Raw genomic sequence first — 26,179 nt, 5'->3', positions numbered from 1 at the left:
TAGAAACACTCCCATTTATATGCACTGAGCAATTGCAATGCAGTTGCTCTTTAAAATACGATCTTTGAAAATTGCCCCAATGCTGAGATTTGCTTCATTTTGTTACTTAGTATCAATTTTCATTTAAAGCATTCACTTTTTAGGTTGGTTCACTAAAGTCATCGACTGTTAAGCATATCTTGGGGGGGAAAAAGATAAAATCTTGGTGGATGTCTTTTCCTTCACAAAGGAAGTCATTTCACTTTCTTGCTTTTTTATTTTTTGTACTCACTAATCTCTCTAAATAACAATAACAAAAAAACCCTGAATTATCACCTTGGATTACTATTAGGAACAACTCAAACCATTGGGACCTAAGAACTCATTTGGAAGCTCAAAAGCAGGAAACTTTGCTAGAATTTGGTATATTTGGAATATTGAATCTCTTTAGTCCAATTAGTATTTTTGAAACTGTGAAATGAGTCCTCTGTGATACAATAGAAAATATTAAAATTGGTATATTTTCAAAAAGTTTTAATTTAGTTGAGAAAATAAGACTTAGAAATAAGTAAAGGACAATGTGATAGTGAGCATAATTAACTGTCAAAAGTTAACAGATGATAAGCCTGAAGAAGACATTCAATCAGAGGCTTCTGGGAGGAGCACGAAACTAAAGCTGGTCTTTGAAAATAAGGGAGAAAAACAGACTTCTGAGTGAAGGCCATGAGCAAAGACAGGAACGCAAAGCTCATGATTCATCCAGAAGGAGTTTGCAGGTAAATGGTTCTGATACCAGCTCAAGCCAAGGTTGTCATAAGAGAAGCCATATTGTAGAAAAGAAGCCCTGTTGTAACTTTGAATGACCTCTGACAAACTAATCCAGCTGGATATGCGCCCTCCAGGAGATCTAACTGCTCTGTAGATTTTACAACCCCTGCTTGTGCATGTACCTCCCAGCTGCGATAAGATGATAACTTCGTTTTTTTTAGTTCCTTAGGAATGTGATGACCCCCGAACAGAGAGTCTATGCTGAGAGCCCATCATTAGTGAAAACTGAAAGATCTGGTGTGGCACTCCCAGTCTGTAACACCAGAAGGTCAACACTCCTAACCCTCTCCCCTGTAACCCAATGGCCTATATAACTGCTGTAAGATTTTGTGCCCCCTTAAGATGGTTCTTTTGGACATGAATCAGCCATCTTCCCTCTTGCTAGCAAGCTGTAATAAAAAGTCCCTTTTCTACCACCACCTTGCCTCTTGACTACTGGCATGTCTTGTGGCGAGCAGAAGGCCCCACGTTGGGCAGGAACAGTTCTACCGCAGCAGAGGCAACCTCTGGCGAGTAGCAGGAACCATGTGCTCACGTGATGACTCAGGGACAGAATGTAGATAGATTGGATGTCAGGATAGAGAGCTAAAACCTGATTCAACAGAAGGGAGTTATTATCCATTATTAAGTTGAAAAGTGATAATTTTAGGAAGACTAGTCTACCTCTACCACTTATGAATTTAATGAATATGATTTTTTCTTCTTATTCCAAAGAATATACAAAACACAGAATTATTAGTGAAACATGGAAAACTTGGAATCCTCCTTAGAACTCTGAAGAAAAGTTGCTCAGTGGAGTCGTCATTTTAATGATGTCAAAGCTATTTCCAATTTTATGGTAGATTCTACCTCAGCCCAATGATCCTACCTCCCACAGCCCAGTGCAGAATCACCTCAGTCACATCTTCAAAACAAGGCTCTCTTTGGAGTACCACATCCTATTTATTTAATAACGGGAGCTAACATAAAATGAAAAATACAATCCACACTAGACAATACAGGGAAAATTTAATAGGTAAAAATAATTAACAGAAATGGCCAGGACCACTGGGAAACACTATACAGCAAAGTGTAAAAGATCTTTTTAAAAACCTGTATCATATTATTGTAATTATTCTGAAGACATTTAAATCAAGAACATAATAATCACGCCTCCTCAAAGCAAGAACTTTATATACACTATTAAACTTGAAGAGAGTGTTTCTCAAGGCTCAAACTTGAGAAAGAAAACAAAATGTAGTAGAAGGAAACATTTTTCTGAATAAGGAACTGCTAACAGTGGAATTCCCTGGCTGCTATTGACATGGCCATATTTATTTAATATTTCAATTACTTTTAAAAGCCACGGTAAAATTTCAAAGTTTGCAACTGCCACTGCAGGCCGTGAGAGCTCCTAATCAATGACTTTAGCAAAAAATCTCACAGAGTTGTGTATAAGCTGTTAGAAAAGTGCCAAATGTGGGCCTCAATGTGGGCAAGCTAAGGTGACGGGGAGAAAAATTCCAAACCATGAAAAGGAAGTAAAAATGACTAAAGACTCCTCCCTTAGGGGCAGTGGCTGCTTGGCAGTTATTCTCAATTCTTGTCGCACATTAAAATCACTTGAGAAGTTTTTAAAAATACTGAGCACCCCACCTCACCATCTCCTCCCAGAGATTCTGGGGCCCAGGCAATGGGTACATTGGTATATTGGGTAATGGTACCTTGACCATTAATAGGAAAAAACCAGAAAACATTATTCTGACCTTCTACAGGAAGTGTTGAGAGGAGACTACAAATGTAATTATTAAGTTTCAAAAGACCAAGACTTTGGAGGAAGATATATTTAAAATTAAAATCCTGAAGGGTGAACGTGGGCTTGTTTTGAAATCCAGCATGGTGTTACACTGGAGTTTCTGGGAAAGCGTAGAGAGATAATACTGAGGCCAGAGGGAAGCTTCCCCTGAGAGTCATCTTCAAGAGGATTTGGAAACGTTCTCAAGGAGTCGTGGCCAAATGGAGCCAAGCATACACCAGGGTGCTGAGAATGCAAGACTGCCACGGCGAGGACAGGAGGGCTGGCTGGCAAAGGCACAGACATCACCTGACTGCAGTAAGAGCGCCCACTGCTGCAGTAACTTCCTGACCTGTGTGGATGGTAAGTTCCTGTAGGAGAGAGGAAGGAGGCCAGGGGGAGTTTGGGGCAAGAAGAGCTCAGTGCAGAATTGGCTTGTGCATCTGTGCAGGTTCTCAGGGCAGCACCCAGGCACCCTCCTACTGGGTAAGCCTGCTGCCTCCTCATCGACAGAACAAACCACAACTTTCACCACTCTTCTACCCAAGAAAGGTGTCTTTGACCAGCCAAATCTACTTCTTCTTATAGGAGAGAAAGGGTGCTCGTTTTGTTCTCTGTAACAATGAGTAGGGTCCACATAACACGTGATGCCCCTGAGTGGGGGTGAGTTGATGGCATGACGGCAAACCGCAACTCAGTAAGAGAAATTACATTGCGGGACATGCAACTCTCACGTTTTACCCATAGGTTCTGCATTCTAAGGTGTGAAGGACTCCAGCATGAAGGCCTCCCCAGCTCTGAAGCTTCAGATTATGTGACATGAACCAATTCCCTCTTCTTTTTTTCAGTCTCTTCAAGGACAAAAATATATACGTCGTGTTTGTATAAAGCAAGGGATATCTAGGTTAATTTGGAGGAATCGATCAATTAAGAAATCAGGTATTTGGCTATTACGTCCAACACTAGAGAAACATAAGTCACAATCTATCCAAATCCAGAACAGTCCTTCCTATCGCAATTGCATCTCAAACTCTAATGTGCACACGAATCATGTGGGCATCTTATTACAGATTCTGATGCAGCAGATCTAGGACGGGGCCTCAGATTCATCTCTTACAAGCTCCCAAGTGATACGGATGCTACTGGCCCAGGACCACAAGCCCCTAAAGAATTCCAGATTTTTCTATCAAGCTGGCTCTATCCTAACCAAGTCAAAGAAAATATTTAGGCAATATTACAGTAAACATTTCTGAAAATGATGAAAAAAGAACGAGGGAAATATGCTTGAATTATCTGCGCTCCCTGCATAGTCACAGAACTGGATAACAGAATGTTAGAAATGGGAACAACCTTGAAAGATCACCTCCTTCTGCCTCTAAACACAGAGATGGGGAAACAAGGGCCCTCAGAGAGACATAACTGGACCAACCTCACATAGCTAAGGGATTTCACAGCAAGTCTAAAGCCCAGGCCTCTGACTGTCAATGAAGTGCTCTAACTAGCACACTGCGACCAGATTTTAAGAGATATTCAACCTTTAGTTTCACGGCCCTAGTGGTGGAGATTTTTTCTGTTTTAACGAAATACATGTCATGTTAAGTGCAAGCACCTCAGCCCCATGACTAGACCATGGTCCTGCTGTTCTTCTGTTTAGCACTCCGATGATGGCCACTAGAAATGCAGGTTGCTGCACAGACCGTATGGAAAATACCCCCAAATATCTCCCCGTGATAAGCAAGGTGGAAGAACTGAATCATCACTACTGGGACCAGAACCATAAAATATATTATTTGTGAATTGGGACTTAAATAAGAGACTTAAAGCAATATTTGTATTAGAGTGTGATAAGCTCTAGCAAAGGGAACAATTCCCAGATAAGAATGTAAGAAATAGACTTCAGTGACTTGAAAGCTGCAATTTACAATCCAAAGGCCACAACAGGACTTAGTAAAAATAACCACCCACAAAGCCTTTAACCTGATTTTAACTCTCTCTGGGGTGGGGAACAGATAAACACCAGCTGTCCCCTCTACGCAGCCCTCTCTGTCGGGCAACATGGAACCTGGTAAAGTGGTAGAGACAATGAACCTGAAGGTAAACACGCCCAGTATTTTCTGGGGTGGGCCCCAAATTCTCTTCCACCTTCGGGCAGGGCGGGGAGAGAGGAGATGAAGCTCCGTGCCACTTACTGTCCTCACTCTAGCCTCAGGGAAGGAAGACACGTAGGAAGGAATTAAAGGAGGCTCTTCATCTCTCTGTGAAATCAAGGAGTGAATCCAGTGCATTCAAATTATACAGTTTTCAAATACAGAACAACATATAAAATTCAAATATAGAACAAAACAATAACAATAACAAAATGAAAAAAATCCCATAGACAAGTTGCTGGGTAGCCATAAAATAATTAAATTACTATATAAGTAATTAGACAGCAAAAGCAAATAGCAAACAGCCTGAGAAAGACCGGTGACCACTGTTACCCCTCCTCCCACCACCACCACCACTTTCAGCAGTGGGGAGCAGGGTCAAAACGTGTTTACGTCCGAGGCAGGCAGCGCGGGGCTTGACTCCTAGACCCACCTCCTACGAAGTGAACATAACCTCTCTGAGTCTCAATTTCCTCATTTCTCAAATGGTGATGGTCCTACCTGGAAATGTGGTTGTGAGTATGACAGGAGATGGTGTACATAACCTTCCTGGCCAGCACTCACTTTATACACCAAGCTCCTACCCTAATAATCCGTTTGTTCATCCCACAAATATTTACTGAGCTCTGGCAATATCCCAGATTGTGACGGGGGAGATTCGGCAGTTATAAAAGGACAAAGTCTTTGTCCTTGAGAGTCTTACATTCTGATGGCCAGGATGGGGGTGGGGCAGGAGGACACATTAAGTACATCAACAAATATATACCATGCCAGGTGGGGAAAAGCGCTACGAGGGGGAGAAAAAGCAGAGCAAGGAGAGCAGACAGTGAAGCAGAGAGGCAACATACCATGAGCATCCCCTAAACATGTAAACGGCTCTCGGGAGTTACCTGCACAGTGGAGTGTAAAAACGCTACTGTGTAAAGCATCGGTTTCCACATGGGTAAATTACTGACGTCCAGAAGGTCTTGATTAATTCCCGCAAATGTTCTCTTCAAACCTGCACGCACTCCTTGGGGTGGCTCATTAGTAAATTTGAGAGACGTCTGTTGTAAAAAAGCAAACAGTAGTTTTGTTTCTATAAATTATTGTAAAGGATGAAATAGGAATTATAATAATACATCAGACAACAATATGTTTATGGTACATAAAATGTGGGTTGAAATTTAGCACTGTGTAAACTAATGACGTTGATCAGAACTGAAACCCAATAAATTAGTACTTATAACTCTTCTGTAGAAATATTTGCTATATAATCTGGATGATTCTAGACAAGACTTTGACAATTATAGTATAAGATTTGGCAGTGCAGACTCTACTGGACCAAAAAGCCCTGGTTGTGTTTCCATCTTTCAATAATGCCAATTATACCATCTTTAGTTATATAACTCTCAAAGAAAAGATACTTATAGTAACAAACCTGAAGCAATGTAATTGGAAATCGATCATGGGGCTCGGTAGTTATCCATACTCGGAAAGAATCGTCATTGGCTTCAGTGGTAATTAATGTCTCTAGTAATTCTTCCATGAATTCTAGGCCCAGGTGACAATTTTGCAGTAATACCCAGCCACCCTGTATTCAAAAATGATTTCATATCAATTTCTTGTAACTTTTTTATGATTTTAATAAAACATATGTACAAACCAATTTTTTAAACCTTTGCTTAGAGCATGTGAATACTCTGTTTTGAGCACACGATTTTAATAAAATTATTATATGTCAATACTATCATTTCTTCAACTACTCATAAAGCTGATTACTTGGAATCAAGTGGGTTCAAAATGATTGTATTCTGCCACCCCTGGTTCAGAAGGGAACAGAAATTAAAACTTGAAGTCAGACTTGTGTAAGTACAGTGTGTGCACCATCTAATGGTAGGAATGGGTATTCTGGAATTTGTAACAAATTGTCCTGCCTAGGGTAAATCAGAACTGACTCACCCCATAACCAACTCATCCATAGTTACAAAGAGAGACGCACATTATCTCATAAAAGTTGGAGACAAAACATTTGGTGACATTTGCTACCATAACACTATACCTTATTCTTGGTCATCACTCATCCCATAAATTCCTAAAACCACAAAATATTAAGCACTATCTAAATACTTGATAAAACTACCTCTAACAATACAAATCACATAACCATCACTGCTCTATGAGAACATAGTTTATGAACCAGACAACATTTTGATACCCTTATATAACAAGATCAGATAACTACAGCTACAAAATATTAAGCACAATAAATACACGGTAAGGCTTGTGTATTATGCCTTCTTCTACTGTAAGAGAAAATACAACTACAATGTCAGCTTTATCCTACATCTGATGTCTCTCACGTGGCAAAGTTGCTGCACCTGTTCATGAGGTTTTTTTTTTTCCTGATACCATTAATATCAATACTTATCTCACCTTGAGAAACAGAATGTGCAAGTTGTAAAAGCTAGCATTTCAAAGACAGTTAATGTGAATGCAGTATTTAAACTAAAAAGTTTCTCACTCATGGAAACTAAAGATATTATTTAAGGCCCAAAGTTAAACTGTCAAGTCACTCAATAGAGTGAATCATTTGATCTGAGTAAAAATAATTATATATAATTGCTTTGATATATATAAATTAAATACAATATATTATTGAATTTAATTAAGTGGTAAAGATTAAGGCTTAGGGCACTTAAGAATTAATGACTAGCTTGAAAATTTGATGACCCAAGCAGAGTTTTAGCCCATTAACCCTCTCTAGTCATTAATTCCCAGGGAAAAATTGGACCAAAGTTGCTACAGACATTATAAGATCAAAAGCTTAAAAATAAACCAAGATCTTATTTTATTTTTATAAATGGTGCAATTCCTTATTGCAGCTGAAATTGCCATCTACCAAGAATTTCTAGAAAATTAATGTCCTGTGTATTTATTAGGTGTGATGGAAAATATTTCTCAACATTCCATCCAGCTTGCAATTTTCAATAAAAACCATTATCCGTATTTAAACATAACGCCCTCAAATATTTCTTATTTGCCTGAAACTATTCATTAATGAAAAATGAAAGTCTGACTTGAACTAAAAATTGAAATGTAACTGTCTCAATCTGCCACTTCTTAAGCACAATCTATTAACATTTATCATGAAATTCCAAGACTACATCCTTACTAACCAGAAAATGTATCTGCCAAATTATCAAAAAAATATCTAGTGAAAATAAAATGGAGCATATACTATAGGAGATAGAAAAAGCTTTTTACGGGGATGTCAGGAGCAAACTAGCTTGAGGTTTAAAATTCACAGGTAATTAAAGGTGGTCTATATACACATAAACAAAATGGAAATAATGACTGAGCAGCACAGGCATCACCGTGGTGGTCCTAGGTAGACGTGATGGCCAGAGGGATAATAGCAAGAATGTTGCATTTGGAGTAGGTGTCTCTTGCCACATACCTGCTGCATCGACATCTGAATCAGCTTTCGAGCATGTACTTCTTGTCCTTGCCCCATTGAGATAGTTCTGCATTCTGTAACACAGGAAAAGGATCACTATGATAAAACGTCAAGTTTATAACAGGATTGGGACAAAAAATTGACTTCTGAATGGTCACAGCCTCCCTCCCTCCGTGGCTTCTCAAAAGGAGACTTTGTTATTCAAACAGGTCTCGCCCCTGCCTGTATTAATGAGAGAAATGAGTGGATCAGACACTGGAGGACCAACCTGGAAAGATGAGGGCAAGGAGAGAGAGACAAAAGGCACAAGGTTGAGTTTTAGAGAGTTTGGGGGCCTTTGGAGACAATGAGAAGAAAGATTGATGATGAGAGAGGCAGTTACACTATTATCATAGGTATTTAGAGGGAAAGAGGATTTTTTAATTCTGTTGCATGTTTTGATCAGAAATCTCCTTTGGTGTTGTACAGATGCTTTAGTAAAGATTTAATGGGCTTTTTATTCTTTTAGGATGTCAGGCTGGCAGTGTCTTCTGTTTGTCTGTTTTGGTTTTGTTTGCATGTTGGTCCATTTTCTGAGAGGGTAACTTGAGGCAGCTCAGCCCTGGTAGGGCTACATTCAGGAGTAACTACTCCTCAGATTATCATCACCTTGGGACTGAGCATGAAGAGAAAGTGGAGACCACTCCAAGATCAGAAGTGTGATTATAATTCAGGGGAGAATACACTATTTAGGCTCATTAGTGAATTTAATGTTGTAGGCAAAGAACCACACTTATGCCCTGACATATGAATCCACTAAATTAGTCTGTGAATCATGATTGCGAAAACGGAGTTGGAAATTAACTTTTAATCAAGCCTTTGTGGATGCAGATTTTCTTGAGTTTGAGAGGCATGATCTCAGTCCAGGGAAAGGAGGTCAGTGGAGACATTGTGAACCAGTGTATGCTTTTGCCCTGCTCTATTGGGTGAGCCTGAATCTTCAGAAAAATAGACCACTGTGGTTGGGCAAACAGAGAGGCTGGTTTGGGAACTGCTGGTAGAGGCTACAAAGGACTGGAGAAATCCATGGAGTGGGGAGGGAAACATGTCAGGAACCAGAGAAGTTGTCAGGATACACCATATAAATGGCACCTAGTGGTTAATGGCCAGAGATTCCATTAGGGTTTACAAGGTGCAACAGTAGGGATTGTTCATGGAATCAGGGCCACAGGAAGAAACTTTGCAATGGGTACCTGAGAGAGGATGGAAGTGCACTGTTTGGAGAACTGGGAATTGCAAAAGGCCAAGGGTGGCTGAGCAAAGCTGGATTTTCCCACCAAAGCCCCCATGAACTCTCCGGTTCAAGGGGATCCAGGCACTGCTCCCAGGGGCTTCTGGGAAGAATCCACGCATATATAAAAGAAGAAAGGGGAGGTGGGACTTGAATGGGAAGAGCCTCTGGATCATACAGAGATACTGAGCCCCTCTTATTTTGACAGAATTCACAACTGTTCAATAGGTCAATGGGGGAAGGTTTGATAGGGACAAAAAGCAGTAACACATGAGTGTGAGCCACATTCTATCTCCTCTCACTTTCCAGCTCTTCTGAAATACACCTTCTCAAGAGAAGAACTGTTTTTTCTTCAGGTGGCTATGAGCCTGAGTTTCTTCTACTGATGCAAGTAAGGGGTGGAGAGGAGACTTAGCCGCATCCCTTCAAAACATACCCAGGATCTGACACTTCTTGACATCTCCGCCTTTATTCCCCTGGTCCAAGTCACCACCACCTCTTGCCTGGATTCTTGCAACAGCCTCCTCACGCTGACCTCAGTCCTACTCTTGTGCCCTATTAACTACTCTTCCCACAGCAGACAGAGGGATTCTGTCCAGCTCTAAATCAGATTATGTCCATCCTCTGCTCAGAACCATTGATGGCTTCCCATTTCATTCAGAACAAAATCCAAAATCTAATCCAAAGTTCTTACTGTAGCCTTTCAGGCCCTTCTCAATTGGACCCCACTGTCACTGCCCTCTACACACACACACACACACACACACACACACACACACACCTTTTCTTATCTCACCACTCTCCCCATCATTCATTCACCTTTCTCCAGCCACAATGGCCTCTCCAGGCACACTGCTGCCTCCCTGCTCTTCTCTCTGCCTGAAATCTGTTTCCTCAAGAGCTGCACTGACCCACTTCCTTCACATCTCAGGTCTTCCTCACCTTCTCAACAAGGCCTTCCCTGACCATCCTATCTAAAACAGCACCCCTACCCCCATCACTCCGCCCCTACTCTGCTTCTTTTTTAGCATATTATATACTCGCTTATTTATCAATTATTGTCTATTTTACCCCCACACTAGAATGTCAGCTCCACAAGAGAAGAGACTTAGATCACGGTGTCTTACCCAGCACCTAGACAGTGCATGGCACTCAGTAGATGCTCAATAAATATTTTTAAACTTTTAAAATTGAAATATAATTTACATATCATAAAACCTACCCTTTTAAAGTGTACAATTCAAAATTTTTTAGTGTATTCATAGAGTTGTAGAACAATCACTACTATCTAATTTCAGAACATTTTTATAAACCCAAAAAGAAACCCCACACCCATCAGCAGTCACTCCCCATCACCCTCTCCCACCCCAGGAACCACCAATCCACTTTCTGTCTCTGTTTTCGACTCTGGACATTTCATACAAATGGAGTCATATGACATGCGACCTTTTGTGTCTGTGTTCTTTTACTTAGCATAATGTTTTCAAGATTCATCCATTTTGTAACATGGATCACAACTTCATTCCTTTTTATGACTAATTGTCCATTGTATGGATGTACCACACTGTGTTCATCCATTCATAAGCTGATGGACATTTGAGTTGTTTCCACTTTTTGGCTAGTATGAATAACGCTGCTATGAACATTCCTGTGTAAGTCTTTGTGTGGACATGTTTTCAGTTCTCTTGGGTGTATACTTAGGAGTAGAATTGCTGGGTCATTTGTAACTCTATGTTTAACTTTTCGAGGAACTGCCACACTGTTTTCCAAAGCAGCTGCACCATTTTACAGTCCCATCAGCAGTGTATACAGGTTCTAATTTCTCCACATCCTTGCCAGCACTTGCTCAAGTACATCTTTTTATTATGGTCATCTTAGAGGGACTGAAGTAGGATCTCATTGTAGTTTCGATTTGCATTTCCCTAACGGGTAATGATGCTAAGAATCTTTTCATGAGCTTATTGGCCATTTGTATATCTTCTTTGGAGAAATGTCTATTCAAATTCTTTACTTACTTTTAAATTGGGTTATTTGGCTTTTTATTGTTGAGCTGTAAGATTTCTTTATATATTCTGGATACCAGATCCTCAGTAGATGTATGATTTATAAATATTTTCTCTCATTTTGTAGGTTGTCTTTTTCGCTTTCTTGATGGTGTCCTTTGAACACAAAAGTTCTGAATTTTGATCAAGTCCAATTTATCTATTTTCTCTTTTGTTGCTTATGTTTTTGGCATCCTATCTAGAAAACTACTGCCTAATCAAGGCCACAAAAATCTACTCCTGTTTTCTTCTTAGAGTTTTATAGTTTTACCTCAGACATTTATGTCTCTGGTTGATTTTGAGTTAATATTTGTATACGGTGTGATATAAAGGTCGAACTTAATTCTTTTGAAAGGGGATATCAATCTTTCTAGCATCATTTGTTGAAAAGACTGTCCTTTCCCCCATGAAAGTCTGGCACACTTGTTGAAAATCAATTGACCATATATGTAAGGGATTATTTCTGGACTCTCAATTCTATTCCATTGATAAATATGTCTGTCTTTATGCAAGTACCATACTGTCTTGATCACTGTAGCTTTGTAGTAAGTTTTGAAATTGGGAAATGTGACTCCTACAGCTTTGTTCCTCGTTTTCAAAATTGTTTTGGATATTCTGCGTCCCATATATTTCCATATGAATTTTAAGATCAGCTTGTCAATTCCCACTAAAAAAGGCAGCTTGGATTTTGATAGAGGTTGTGTTCAATCTGTAGATCAATTTGGAGAGTGCTGTCATCTTACCAATATTAAGTCTTCCAATCCATGAACATGGGATGTCTTTCCATCTATTTGGGTCTTCTTTAACTTTTTTCCACTATGTTTTGTAGTTTTCAGTGTACAAGTCTTGCACATCTTTGTTAAGTTTATTCCTAGGTATTTTTTAAGATATTATAAATGGAATTGCATTTATAATTTCAATTTTGGATTGTTCTTGCTAGTGTGTAGAAAAACAATGGATTTTAATATATTGATCTTGTATTCTGCAATCCTGTTGAACTCATTTATTAGCTCTCATAGTTTTTTGGTGGACTCCTTAGGGTTTTTTACATCCCAAATCATGTCATCTACAAATAGGGAGGGTTTTCCTTCTCCTTTTTTAGTGTGGATGCTTTTTATTTCTTCTTTTAGTCTGCTTGCCCTATCTAGAAACTCCAATAGAGTTCTGAATAGAAGTGATGAGAGCAGACATCCTTGTCTTACTCCTGATCTTTGGGGAAAGTATTCAGTCTTTCACTATTAAATATGATGTTAGCTGTGGGTTTTTTCTAGGTGCCCTTTATCAGATTGAAGAAGTTCCCTTTTATTCCTAGTTTGTTGAGTGTTTTCGTCATGACAGAATATTTCATTTTTTGAATGCTTTTCCTGCAACTATTGAGATAATCATGTGGGTTTTCGTCCTTTGTTCTATTAACTATGGCATATTACATTGATTAATTTTCATATATTCAACCATCATTGCATTCTTGGGATAAATCCACTTGGTCATGATGTATAACCCTTTTTATATGGTGCTAGATTTGGTCTGATAGTATTTTCTTGAGAATTTTTGCTTCTATATTCATAAGAGATATTGGTTTTCTTGTGATGTCTTTATATAGATTTGGTAACAGGGTAATATTGGTCTCATAGAATAAGTTGGGAAGTGTTCCCTCTTTTATTTTTTGGAAAAGTTTGAGAAGAATTGGTGTGATTCTTTAAACGTTTGGTGGAATTCACCAGCGAAGACTTCTGCTCCTGGTATTTTCTTTGTGGTAAGTTTTTGATTACTAAATCAATCTCTTTACTTCTCATAGGTCTATTCAGATTTTCTATTTCTTCTTGAGTCAGTTTCAGTAGTTGTCTCTTTCTAATAATTTGTCTATTTCTTCTAGGTTATCTAATTTGTTGGCATAATTGTACATAGTATTCCCTCATAATCTTTTTCATTTTTGTCAGGTCAATAGTGATGGCCCTTCTTTCATTCTTGATTTCAGTAATTTTAATCTTCTCTCCTTTATTTTTGGTCAGTCAAGCTAAAAGTTTGTCAATTTTGTTGATCAAAAGAAGATACTTTCGGTTTGTTGATTCTCTATTGTTTTTCTGTTCTCTACTTCATTTTTTTCCATTCAAATTTATTATTTCCTTCCTACCTCTTGCTTTGCACTTAGTTTGCTCTTCTTTTCCTAGTTTCTTAAGGTGAAAGGTTAAGTTATTGATTTGTAATCTTTCCTCATTTTTAACACAGGTCAATAAATATTAAATAAATTTTCTTAATGGTCTAGAAAGACTAGGTTGATTGACTTTGGAAAAGTGATGAAGCTTTGCAATTGAGAAGGGAAAAGTCTCAAAGCACAGAGGCCATGAGATAAGAAGCAGTGCAGGCTGAACTTCTAGAGAGGGTGGGGAAAGGTGTCAGGACATCACAAGGGGGACTCTCAAGAGAAGGATGGATGCTGAGGGCATTGTAGAAAGTGTTGTTGCAGGTAATGCAGAAAATTACTCTTTGGTGGTTTGAGGTTTTGTTTTTTGTTTGTTTGTTTGTATTCGAGAGACCTTAGTAAGATTTCAACCACCTTTCCATTTCTTTCCAAAATTATGTTTGTTTCTCTTTTACTTTTCCTCTTTCTTTACTTTTTTTAACTTTTTATTTCTAATTAAGTAATATATGCCCATAGTGAGAGCTTTGGAAAATATAGGAGAGCACAAAGAAGAAAATGAGGGGCTGGCCCCACGGCTTAGCAGTTAAGTGTGCGCGCTCTGCTACTGGCGGCCAGGGTTCGGGTCCTGGGCGCACACCGATGCACCACTTCTCCAGCCATGCTGAGGCCACGTCCCACATACAGCAACTAGAAAGATGTGCAACTATGACATACAACTATCTACTGGGGCTTTGGGGGAAAAAAAGGAGGAGGATTGGCAATAGATGTTAGCTCAGAGCCAGTCTTCCTCAGCCAAAAGAGGAGGATTAGCATGGATGTTAGCTCAGGGCTGATCTTCCTCACAAAAAAAAAAGAAGAAGAAAATGAAAATCACCAATATCCTTCCCTAGAGATCTTCATTCTAATTTTTTTAATATGCACAATCCACAATCACTTACTCTCATTTCAAAACTCAAAACACTCTGAAAATTAAACCCCAAAATCATTTTGGTGCAAAACCTGACCTGAATTGATAGAAGACTATTTATAGTCTTTATTTATCCCTATCTTTATGAATATTAGTACTTTTATCTGCAGTATATTATATAATGTACGAAATATTACCTTTCTAAAAGCTGGAAAAATTCTGATTTCCAAAACTTATCTGTCTCCAAGGGTTTTGAATAAAGGATTGTAGACCTATTTATATTAAAAATCATATATATGTATCATATGTACATATGTGTTATATATATATACACATACACTCATACATGTTATATCTCTATTTCTTATCAGTATGTTGTGGGTATTTTACTGTCACTAAGTATTACTGGAGAACAGTTTTTAATGGTGGCACAGTGTTCCATCATTCTGATGCATCCTTGTTCATTCAACCACTACCCTTTTGTATATTCAAGACATTTTCAATTTTTCAATATAAATAGCACCAGATTAAACATCTTTGTATATAAATCTTGTTGTGTGTCTCTCAATATGTTCTTACGAGAAATTCATACATGTAGAATAGTTGGGACAAAGCATACAAACATTTTAAAGATTTGTGATATATGTAAAAAAGACCTGCCAGTGTCTTCAGCTGCAATGGAATGCTGTAATTCCCACCCACACTCTTCTCATTTGTCCTTCAATTTTATGGTGCTTTTGACAAACAGAAGTTTTAAAACTTCATCCAGTCCAATGACCCATCTTGTCCCTCTGGTTTTGGACTCTGATATTATGATTAAGAAAATCTTAGCCACCCCAATAGTACATAACTGTTCAATATATCATTTTATAGCTTAATTTAAAGACTTTAAAACATTAATCAACCTAGAATTTACTTTGGAGTTTAATGTGAGATAAAATTCTTACTTTTATCAAAAGTGAACCTGTTATCCCAACACTGTTTATTGACTAATCCATTTTTCCTCCACAGATTTGCAATGTGAATCTTATCATAGACTAAGCTGTTAACGTAGACTAGAGTCTAATTTGGGGCCTTCCATTTTACTCCATTGACCTGTTTACGTACTCTGAGCCAGTTCCACACTGATTAAACTATTGGCCATTCTGATAAAGTTTTAAAAATCTGATGGTGCTAGTTCCCCATTATTCTTTCTCCTTTTCAAGCTTTCTTGGCTATTCTTGTGCGTTTATTGTTCCAGATGATCTAAGATCCCTCTACTATCCAATTAAAAAAAAATACTATTGGAATTTCAATTAAACTTGCATTCAATTTATAGATTAATTTAGAGAATATTGACATCTTTACAATATTGAATCTTTATACTGGAAATATAGTTTAACTTTCTGCTTATTCTATCCCACTTTTATGACTCTAAGAAAGTTTTATAGTTCTCTTCTGATACGCATTTTTTAAATTATTTGTTTTATTTATATTGCTATAGTGAATAGGATTTTTACATTTTATTTTACAAGAATGCTCCATTGATTTTTTTAAATATATTTATTTTGTGACCAGCCACCTTACTGAACTATCCTATTAAATTTAATAGTTTTTCAGTTGATTCATTTGTGTTTTTTCGTTAGACAATTACACTGTCTGAGAATAACAATGATTTTTGTGCCTCCTTTCCAGTACTTATATCTTTTATTTATGATTCTTACATCAGCTATATCTTCCACAACAATACTAAATAATAGTGGTGATAGCCAATATCTTTATCTTCCTCCTGACTTGAATGGGCATGTCGCTACTTGTTCCCCAATGAGTATGATGTTGATGTTTGAAGTTCATATTCACTATCACATTAATAAAATATTCTTCTATTTCAACTTTTTAAAAGTCAAATACAAATGCTGAATTTTTATAAAATGCCTTTTTAGCATCTATCAAGATAATATTATGATAGCTTAAGAAAAAATCTTTTACTTATTGTTGTGATGAGATTTCTTTTTTTGTTTGTTTGTTTGTTTGTTTATTGCAGTAACATTGGTTTATAACATTGTAAAAATTTCAGGTGTACATCATTGTACTTCTATTTCTGCATAGATTACATCATGTTCACCACCAAAATACTAATTACAACCCATCACCACACACATGTACCGAATTATCCCTTTCACCCTCCTCCCTCCCCCCTTCCCCTCTGGTAACCACCAATCCAATTCTGTCCCTATGTGTTTGTTTATTGTTGTTATTATCTACTACTTAATGAAGGAAATCATGTGGTATTTGACCTTCTCTCTCTGACTTATTTCACTTTGCATTATACCCTCAATGTCCATCCACGATGTCACAAATGGCTGGATTTCATCGTTTCTTATGGCTGAGTAGTATTCCATTGTGTATATATACCACAGCTTCTTTATCCATTCGTCCCTTGATGGGCACTTAGGTTGCTTCCAAGTCTTGGCTATTGTGAATAATGCTGCAATGAACACATGGGTGCATGTACCTTTACAAATTGGTGTTTTCAAGTTCTTTGGATAAATACCCAGCAGTGGGATGGCTGGATCATATGGTAGTTCTATCCTTGATTTTTTGAGGAATCTCCATACTGTTTTCCATAGTGGCTGCACCAGTTTGCACTCCCACCAGCAGTGTATGAGAGTTCCCTTCTCTCCACATCCTCTCCAACACATGTTGTTTCCTGTCTTGTTAATTATAGCCATTCTGACAGGCGTCAGGTGATATCTCATTGTAGTTTTGATTTGCATTTCCCTGATAGTTAATGATTTTGAACATCTTTTCATGTGTCTGTTGGCCATCTGTATATCTTCTTTGGAGAAATGTCTGTTCAGGTCCTTTGCCCATTTTTTAATTGGGTTGGTAGTTTTTTTGCTGGTAAGATGCATGAGTTCTTTATATATTTTGGAGATTAAGCCCTTATCAGAAGTATGGTTTGCAAATATCTTCTCCCAATTGTTAGGTTGTCTTTTCGTTTTGTTGATGGTTTCCTTTGCTGTGCAGAAGCTTTTTAGTTTGATGTAGTCCCATTTGTTTATTTTTTCTATTGTTTCTCTTGCCCGATCAGACGTGGTGTTTGAGAAGATATTGCTAAGACTGATGTCGAAGAGCGTACTGCCTATGTTTTCTTCTAGAAGTTTCATAGTTTCAGGTCTTACATTCAAGTCTTTAATCCATTTGGAGTTAATTTTTGTGTATGGTGTAAGGTAAGGGTCTACTTTCATTTTTTTGCATATGGCTATCCAGTTTTCCCAACACCATTTGTTGAAGAGACTTTCTTTTCCCCATTGTATGTTCTTGGCTCCTTTGTCAAAGATTAGCTGTCCACAGATGTGTGGGTTTATTTCTGGGCTTTCGATTCTATTCCATTGATCTGTGTGTCTGTTTTTGTGCCAGTACCATGCTGTTTTGGTTACCACAGCTTTGTAGTATATTTTGAAATCAGGGAGTGTGATACCTCCAGCTTTGTTCTTTTTTCTCAGGATTCCTTTAGCTATTCGGGGTCTTTTGTTGTTCCATATAAATTTTAGGATTCTTTGTTCTATTTCTGTGAAAAATGTTGTTGGAACTTTGATAGGGATTGCATTGAATCTATAGATGGCTTTAGGAAGTATGGACATCTTAACTATGTTAATTCTTCCAATCCAAGAGCACGGAATATCTTTCCATTTCTTTGTGTCTTCTTCAATTTCTTTCAGAAATGTTTTATAGTTTTCAGTGTACAGATCTTTCACCTCTTTGGTTAAGTTTATTCCTAGGTATTTTATTCTTTTTGTTGCAATTGTAAATGGGATGGTATTCTTAATTTCTCTTTCTGCTACTTCGTTGTTAGTGTACAGAAATGCAACTGATTTTTGTATGTTGATTTTGTATCCTGCAACTTTACCATACTCGTTTATTACTTCTAAAAGTTTTCTAGTGGATTCTTTAGGGTTTTCTATATATAAAATCATGTCATCTGCAAATAGTGACAGTTTCACTTCTTCCTTTCCAATTTGGATCCCTTTTATTTCTTTCTCTTGCCTGATTGCTCTGGCTAGGACTTCCAGTACTATGTTAAATAGGAGTGGTGACAGTGGGCATCCTTGTCTGGTTCCTGTTCTTAGAGGGATGGCTTTCAGTTTTTCACCATTGAGGATGATATTAGCTGTGGGTTTCTCATATATGGTCTTTATTATGTTGAGGTACTTTCCTTCTATACCCATTTTTTTTTTTTAAGATTTTATTTATTTATTTTTTCCCCCCAAAGGCCCAGTAGATAGTTGTGTATCATAGCTGCACATCCTTCTAGTTGCTGTATGTGGGACGCGGCCTCAGCATGGCCGGAGAAGCAGCGCGTCGGTGCGAGCCCGGGATCCGAACCCGGGTCGCCAGCAGTGGAGCGCGCTCACTTAACCACCAAGCCACGGGGCCGGCCCTTCTATACCCATTTTATTCAGAGTTTTTATCATAAATGGATGCTGTATCTTGTCAAATGCTTTCTCTGCATCTATTGAGATGATCATGTGATTTTTATTCTTCATTTTATTAATGTGGTGTATTACGTTGATTGATTTGCGAATGTTAAACCATCCCTGCATCCCTGGAATAAATCCCACTTGATCATGGTGTATAATCTTTTTAACGTATTGTTGTATGCGATTTGCTAGTATTTTATTGAGGATTTTTGCATCGATGTTCATCAGTGATATTGGCCTGTAATTTTCTTTTTTTGTGTTGTCCTTGTCTGGTTTTGGTATCAGGGTAATGTCAGCTTCGTAGAATGAGTTAGGAGCTTCCCTCCTCAATTTTTTGGAAGAGTTTGAGAAGGATAGGTATTAAGTCTTCTTTGAATGTTTGGTAGAATTCACCAGGGAAGCTGTCTGGTCCTGGACTTTTATTTTGGGGGAGGTTTGTGATTACTGTTTCGATCTCCTTACTGGTGATTGGTCTATTCAAATTCTCTACTTCTTCTTGATCCAGTTTTGGAAGGTTGTATGATTCTAAGAATTTATCCATTTCTTCCAGATTATCGAATTGGTTGGCATATAGCTTTTCATAGTATTCTCTTATAATCTTTTGTATTTCTGAGGTGTCTGTTGTAACCTCTCCTCTTTCATTTCTGATTTTATTTATTTGTGCCTTCTCTCTTTTTTTCTTGGTGAGTCTAGCTAAAGGTTTGTCAATTTTGTTGATCTTTTCAAAGAACCAGCTCTTGGTTTTATTAATTTTTTCTATTGTTTTTGGTCTCTATTTTATTTATTTCTGGTCTGATTTTTATGATTTCCCTTCTTCTACTGATTTTGGGCTTTGTTTGTTCTTCTTTTTCCAGTTCCTTCAGGTGCATTGTTAGATTGTTTATGAGATTTTTCTTGTTTGTTGAGATAGGCCTGTATCGCTATAAACTTCCCTCTTAGAGCTGCTTTTGCTGTATCCCATAAATTCTGGCATGTCGTATTTTCATTTTCATTTGTCTCCAGGTATTTTTTGATTTCTTCTTTGATTTCTTCGTTAACCCAGTCGTTGTTCAGTAGCGTTTTGTTTAATCTCCACGTATTTGTGGCTTTTCTGATTTTCTTCCTATAGTTGATTTCTAGTTTCATACCGTTGTGGTCAGAAAAGATGCTTGGTATTATTTCAATCTTCTTAAATTTATGGAGACTTGTTTGGTGGCCTAATATGTGATCAATCCTGGAGAATGTTCCATGTGCCTTTGAAAAGAACGTGTATTCTTCGGTTTTTGGATGGAATGCTCTGTATATATCTACTAGGTCCATCTGTTGTAGTGTGTCGTTTAAGGCCAATCTTTCCTTATTGATCTTCTGTTTGGATGATCTATCCGTTGGTGTAAGTGGAGTGTTAAAGTCCCCTACTATTATTGTGTTACTGTCTATTTCTGTTTTTATGTCTGTTAATAATTACTTTATATATTTAGGTGCACCTACATTGGGTGCGTAGATATTTACAAGTGTTATATCCTCTTGTTGGATTGTTCCCTTGATCATTATGTAATGCCCTTCTTTGTCGCTTTTTACAGTTTTTGTTTTAAAGTCTATTTTGTCTGATATGAGTACTGCTACCCCAGCTTTCTTTTCATTGCCATTTGCGTGGAGTATCTTTTTCCATCCCTTCACTTTCAGTTTGTGAGTGTCTTTAGGTCTGAAGTGTGTCTCTTGTATGCAGCATATATATGGGTCTTGTTTTTTTATCCAGTCAGCCACCCTATGCCTTTTAATTGGAGCATTTAGTCCATTGACGTTTAAAGTAGCTATTGATAAGTATGTACTTACTGCCATTTTTTAACTTTTTTTTTTTCCCAGTGTTTTAGTAGTCCTTCTCTGTTCCTTTCTTCTTCTATACAGAATTGATGGTCACTTTAGTTTGACCTCTGTCTGAAAGCTCTACTCTTTAACTCCCCTCCTCCCTCATGTTTTTGATATCATATCTAACCTCTTTGTTGTGTATTTCTATCCATTACATTCTAATCATGGAAATAGATAATTTTTCCTATTTGTGGTTTTCTCTTTTCCCCTTAAATCAGTCCCTTTAACATTTCTTGTAGCACTGGTTTCTTGGTGACAAACTCCTTTAATTTTTGCTTATCTGGGAAAATTTTGATCTCTCCTTCCATTTTGAATGATAACCTTGCTGGGTAGAGTATTCTTGGCTGTAAGTTTTTTCCTTTTAGCACTTTAAATATATCGTGCCATTCTCTTCTAGCCTGTAAGGTTTATGCAGAGAAGTCAGCTGATAGCCTTATGGGGTTTCCTTTGTATGTAACTTGAGATTCTCTTGCGGCTTTTAGGATTCTCTCTTTATCTTTAATTCTGGATATTTTGATTATGATGTGTCTTGGTGTGGGCCTCTTTGGGTTTATCTTGTTTGGGGCGCTCTGTGCTTTCTGTACCTGGATGTCTGTTTCCTTCCTTAGGTTAGGGAAGTTTTCATCTATTATTTCTTGAAATAGATTCTCTGACCCCTTGTCTCGCTCTTCTCCTTCTGGGACACCTATAACACGGATGTTAGTGCGCTTGATGTTGTCCCAGAGGTCCCTTAGACTGTCCTCAGTCTTTTTAATTCTTTTCTCTTTTACCTGTTCACCTCGGGTAATTTCTTCCAGTCTTTCGTCCAGCTCACAGATCCGTTCTTCTGTATCCTCTACTCTGCTTTTGAGTCCCTCTAATGAATTTTTCATTTCCAGTATTGTATTCTTCATTTCTGATTGGTTCTTTTTTATATCTTCCACTTCTTTGTTGACATTCTCACTGAGTTCATCTATTCTTCTCCCCAGATCAGTGAGCATCCTTAACACTCTTAGTTTGAACTCTCTGTCAGGTAGGTTGCTCATTTCTGTTTCACTTAGTTCCTTTTCTGGGGTTTTGTCCTGTTCCCTTATTTGGAATGTATTCTTTTGCCTCTTCATTTTGCCTCTTTCCCTGTGCTTGTGTCTACATATTAGGTAGGTCAGCTACGTCTCCTGCTCTTGGATAGGTGACCTTATGTAAGTGATGGCTTAGGAGGCTTCCAGTGTGCTTCCCTCAGTTCTCAATGTTCCAGGGGTGACCCCTATGTGGGCTACGTGTATCCTTCTGCTGTGGCCTGTTTGATCTCCCTGTAGGCGCCCAGGGAGGCTGAGTTATGCTCCTGGCCAGCTGTTGTAATGCTCAGCTGCTTGGAGTTGTTGTGGGCCCTTCAGTCTCTTTATCAGGTGTGGGGATCCCCAGCACAGTTGGCTGCAAGTTCTAATACCACATTTGTGTTGCTGTATTTCTTTTAAGTGAGTAGGCCCCCACCGTGGCAGGTTGTTAGGCTCAGGGCCTTATAATTGCTGTAAGCCTCTAGCCTATTAGGTCTCTTGTCAGCTCTCTGAGGATTGCAGCTGGGTGGGGCTGGCCTCAGGCACAGGAGCACCCAATTGTTTCAGGTTTTGGAAGGTGGAGCAAACCTCCTATGTGGGTCTTTGAGAAGTACAAGTCTTCTGCGGCTGAGAAGCCCTGCCGCCCACAGGTCCACACACACAGTCAACACAGTCCTGCCCCGTGTGAGTGCCCCGACCTCCCCAAGCGGACCCAGTCTCTCCACGGCGGGAGCCCCACACACTCTGCCACCACCCCACACTCTCCACCCGCTCCTTGTGCACACCCTCCCCCGCTCAAGTCGGCTCAGTTGCCAGGCTGCAGAGAATCCAGTCACCAATCTATGCAGGCCCACAAGTTGCCTGAGGGCTTGTTGTTGGCTGGGGCCAGTCTCTAGGGTGGGCTGCCTGCCCTGGCTGAGCTGGATTAAATCGGTGCTCTAACGGGTGGGGCAGACCCTGGGCTAGCAGGCCTCAGGGAGAACTCCAATGGTGTCTGTGTCAGCACGCCCACACCAGGCCACAACAATGGCCGCCGCCAATGTCCCAGTCCCTGGAGAGGTCTCACCCCTCACCGAGATGCACTCAGGGCCTATTAGGTGAGTCTCTTGTCACCAAAGCACTGTACACCTTTCTTGTGATTTTAGGGTGCTTCCTGAAACGGGTGAGTTTGCGTGCGGGCCCTTTAAGAGCCAGTTTTAGTTTCTTTGTGAACCGGGTTTTCTGGGGGTGCTCCCCAGTGTTTTAGTAGCAGGCACAGTCAGATATTATGCCGCTGGTCTCGATTGTGCGGGGTCCACAATATGCCCACAGCGGGGGCGCTCCCAGCTCAGGGCCCCGCGCCTCCAGGGAGGCTGCGTACCTGTGAGCTGCTCCCGGCGGCCGTGAAGCTGGCGGCTTGTGAAGGCGGCATTTTTCCTCTCCAGAAGGGAGTCTCTGCCTCTTCCACCTCAGTTAGGATTGTCCGTTGTTGCAGGAGTTCCTCTCATCCAGTTTTCAGTTCTGTCTCAGGGGTAATTTTTCCACGAGTAGTTGTAAATTGGCTGTGTCCACAGGAGGAGGTGAGTTCCGAGTCTGCCTACGCCGCCATCTTGACTCCTCTCTCGAGATTGCTTAATATTGTATCTTTCTTATATTCTCTCATGCATTCCCACTTGGTCAAAGTATGTTATTATTACTTTTTTGCATGTTATTTTTTTAATGTTACACTGAATTCCTCTTGCTTGCATTTTAGTTAAGATCCTTACATTTACATTGATAAGTAGGATCAATCTGTGCTTTTCTTTCTTTTATGCAATTACTATCTTGGTCTATTTGTGATAATAGAATAACGCTATTCCCTTAAAATAAAGAGGAAAATGTATCCTCTTTTTCTATGTCTAGAATGGAAGATAGCACGTGAAAGTTTTAAAGGACTTACCAAAAAAAATAATCCAAGGCCAGAGCCTTTGCTGAGGTAGTAATTTAAAAACTTCTAATTTTTCTCCTCTTGATTATTGGTCTATTCAAGTTTCTGTACCTTTTCTGAGAAGTTTTTGTAAATTTATATTTTTCTACAAACTTGTCAGTTTTAATGTTTATTACCATAATTACACACCAGAACTATTCTGCTGGTATTAAATTACCAGAATTAACATTCTCTTGTTATTTAAATTTTTTCATCTATATGTGGTGTTATACCCATTTTCTCATTCCTACTCTTGTATAGTTATGAGTTTGTATTTTATTTCTTTGTTCTTGGAGTCTATTTTCAAACCATCCTTCCTCTGGGATCCCTTTCTCCCTTACCCAGGCTCCTAGAAAGGTTCTCGTGTTAAATCCATCTATTTTCTCCCCCTTGTCCAGGCACCCAGTGCTTTTGTGCAGAATTTATCTGCTCCAAATCTCTCACTGCAGAGCGTGACAGGCACCAGACAGTATCCACAGTGAGAAGTCTTCCTGCTCCTCTTTTCCTACCAAAACTTATTTGATTTGGTCCCATTCCTCAAGTCGCTGTCAGATAACTGGTTAATTCATCCAATAAACTCAATGAGAGGGAAGGAAAGAGAAAGACCACTGAAGTGGGATTCGGAAGCCCTGAGATAAGTCCCGAATCAGATCTGTCACCAATTAACTCTCTGGACTTATCTCCAGACCTGAGTTTCCCCAGCTGTAAAATAAGGTAGTTGGTTTTCAAGATTTCCAGAGTCCTATTCACCTTGGGCAATCTATGATTATCTATTATCCAGTTATACAAATAAAATATTTCTAGTGAGACTAGAATAATATTCTGTCTATATAATAGTTTCATTTTTACAGCTATTTTGGGGATTTTTAACCCAAAGCAGTGAACACCATGAGACTTCCTAACATTCCTAAAAATGATTTAGCAAAGAGTTCTTTATAAAATTCACTGGGTCCTTTAGTGTCACAACCAAATCTACTTTGTTTCAGTATCCTAACAAAGTAACCAATAGAAGCTTGAAGAATTGGCATTAGAAAAACTAAAGTAGTAGCAAGAAATGAAACTCACCGAATTGCCAAGCAAAGCAGTACGATAACATGTAGCAACTCTAAATGTGATTGCACAATTCTGGCCTTATGTATTTATTTAATGTCATAGTTACAATTTCTCCCAAAGGAGACCTTGAATCTCTTAATTCTGTTCTTAAACTCTTGTTCTAGACAGTAGCATTATTTTGAGTAACGTCTGAAATGGTAACTCTAGTGGAACATGCCCTTCTTCTAGGAACAGTATCCCCTTCTAAGTAATGTCACCCGCTCTAGCTCCATACATATGGCTCCTGCTATGAACCCTTCTCCACAGCAACAGTTCATTGACTGGACCAGAAAGGAGCACATAACCAATGAACATCTTCCCTGGATATTTGGACTTGGGACCAAGAGAATACGAGGAGTTTCCCTGGGAGTGTTGAACTTACTGAACATGTAAGCGGTGAAGCCCATGAGCCACCAGAGGCCATGAGAGATGGTCACATAGAGATTGGTTTGTGGCAAGACAAGAAAAAGGAACTTACATACAGAGAGAAGTGGGGCATAGAAGCAGCTGGACAAAGATCCATAAAGGAGTAGATCCGAGAGAGATTTGCAAACTACAAGCTGCAAGAAAGGCACCACTCTTAGACCGATGCAGATGACTGGCATGCTGCAGTAAACACTAGAGCAAATCAGCCTACTTTAAAGGTGGTTAATGAGACTGAACCACGAGCAATTGCCAATAGAACCTGGGAGTTCTTTGCATTGGGTATCAGTGTTCAGATAGAAGAAAGTGACCATTCAAACATGGATCCACGTGGAAGACACAACAGTGTGGTAACAATGAACAGGGCAAAGTCAAGTTGAGAAAACAGGGAGTGAACATAGACCATGCTACCATAAGCTAACGGTTTACAGTAACTTCTTAGCACAGAGGGACGTGGCAAATACTTGGAGACGACTGAATTGATTTTATAGCATCTTTATGTTAATTATATATTAAACTCAATATAAGTTTTATTACATAGGGTAGGTTTAGTGATTCATAATCAGTAACTTTTATAATCTTTATAAATATATGAATGAATTAATCCTATAAGGTATAGTTATAGAGATCTGAACCTGGATGATCCCAAATGGCAATTCCAACAACATTCAGATTTTCAGAGTATGAAGAGCAGATAAACAGCCCTCCTAGAAACAGCCATCCTATAGGAGGACGGCTCAATCCTATCAGGATGTGCTCTGCATCATGCAGCTCCTTGTCCTTTAGCCCTGCTGACCCAGTCACTGCCCTCACAACTTACATGTTTATAACCCCATGCCCTGCCTCCTCCC

The 26,179-nt window shown here is 38.9% G+C and overlaps 1 protein-coding gene across 1 annotated transcript in view; it reads right to left on the bottom strand.

Moving 5' to 3' along the window:
- Positions 1–26,179, bottom strand: part of DNAH8 (dynein axonemal heavy chain 8) — a 290,688-nt gene that overhangs the window by 47,242 nt on the left and 217,267 nt on the right. The window contains exons 80-82 of the mRNA XM_014782746.2: positions 8,168–8,241; positions 6,149–6,301; positions 5,619–5,774 (exon numbers count right to left, since the gene is read on the bottom strand). Of these exons, the coding sequence (XP_014638232.2) occupies positions 5,619–5,774; positions 6,149–6,301; positions 8,168–8,241 (383 nt within the window). The remainder of the gene's footprint in view (positions 1–5,618; positions 5,775–6,148; positions 6,302–8,167; positions 8,242–26,179) is intronic.

The sequence above is a fragment of the Ceratotherium simum genome, chromosome 13 (assembly GCF_057802395.1).
Source record: "Ceratotherium simum simum isolate JZ-2026a chromosome 13, ASM5780239v1, whole genome shotgun sequence".
Taxonomy (NCBI): Eukaryota; Metazoa; Chordata; class Mammalia; order Perissodactyla; family Rhinocerotidae; genus Ceratotherium; species Ceratotherium simum.
This window is presented reverse-complemented; position numbering and strand designations above follow the sequence as displayed.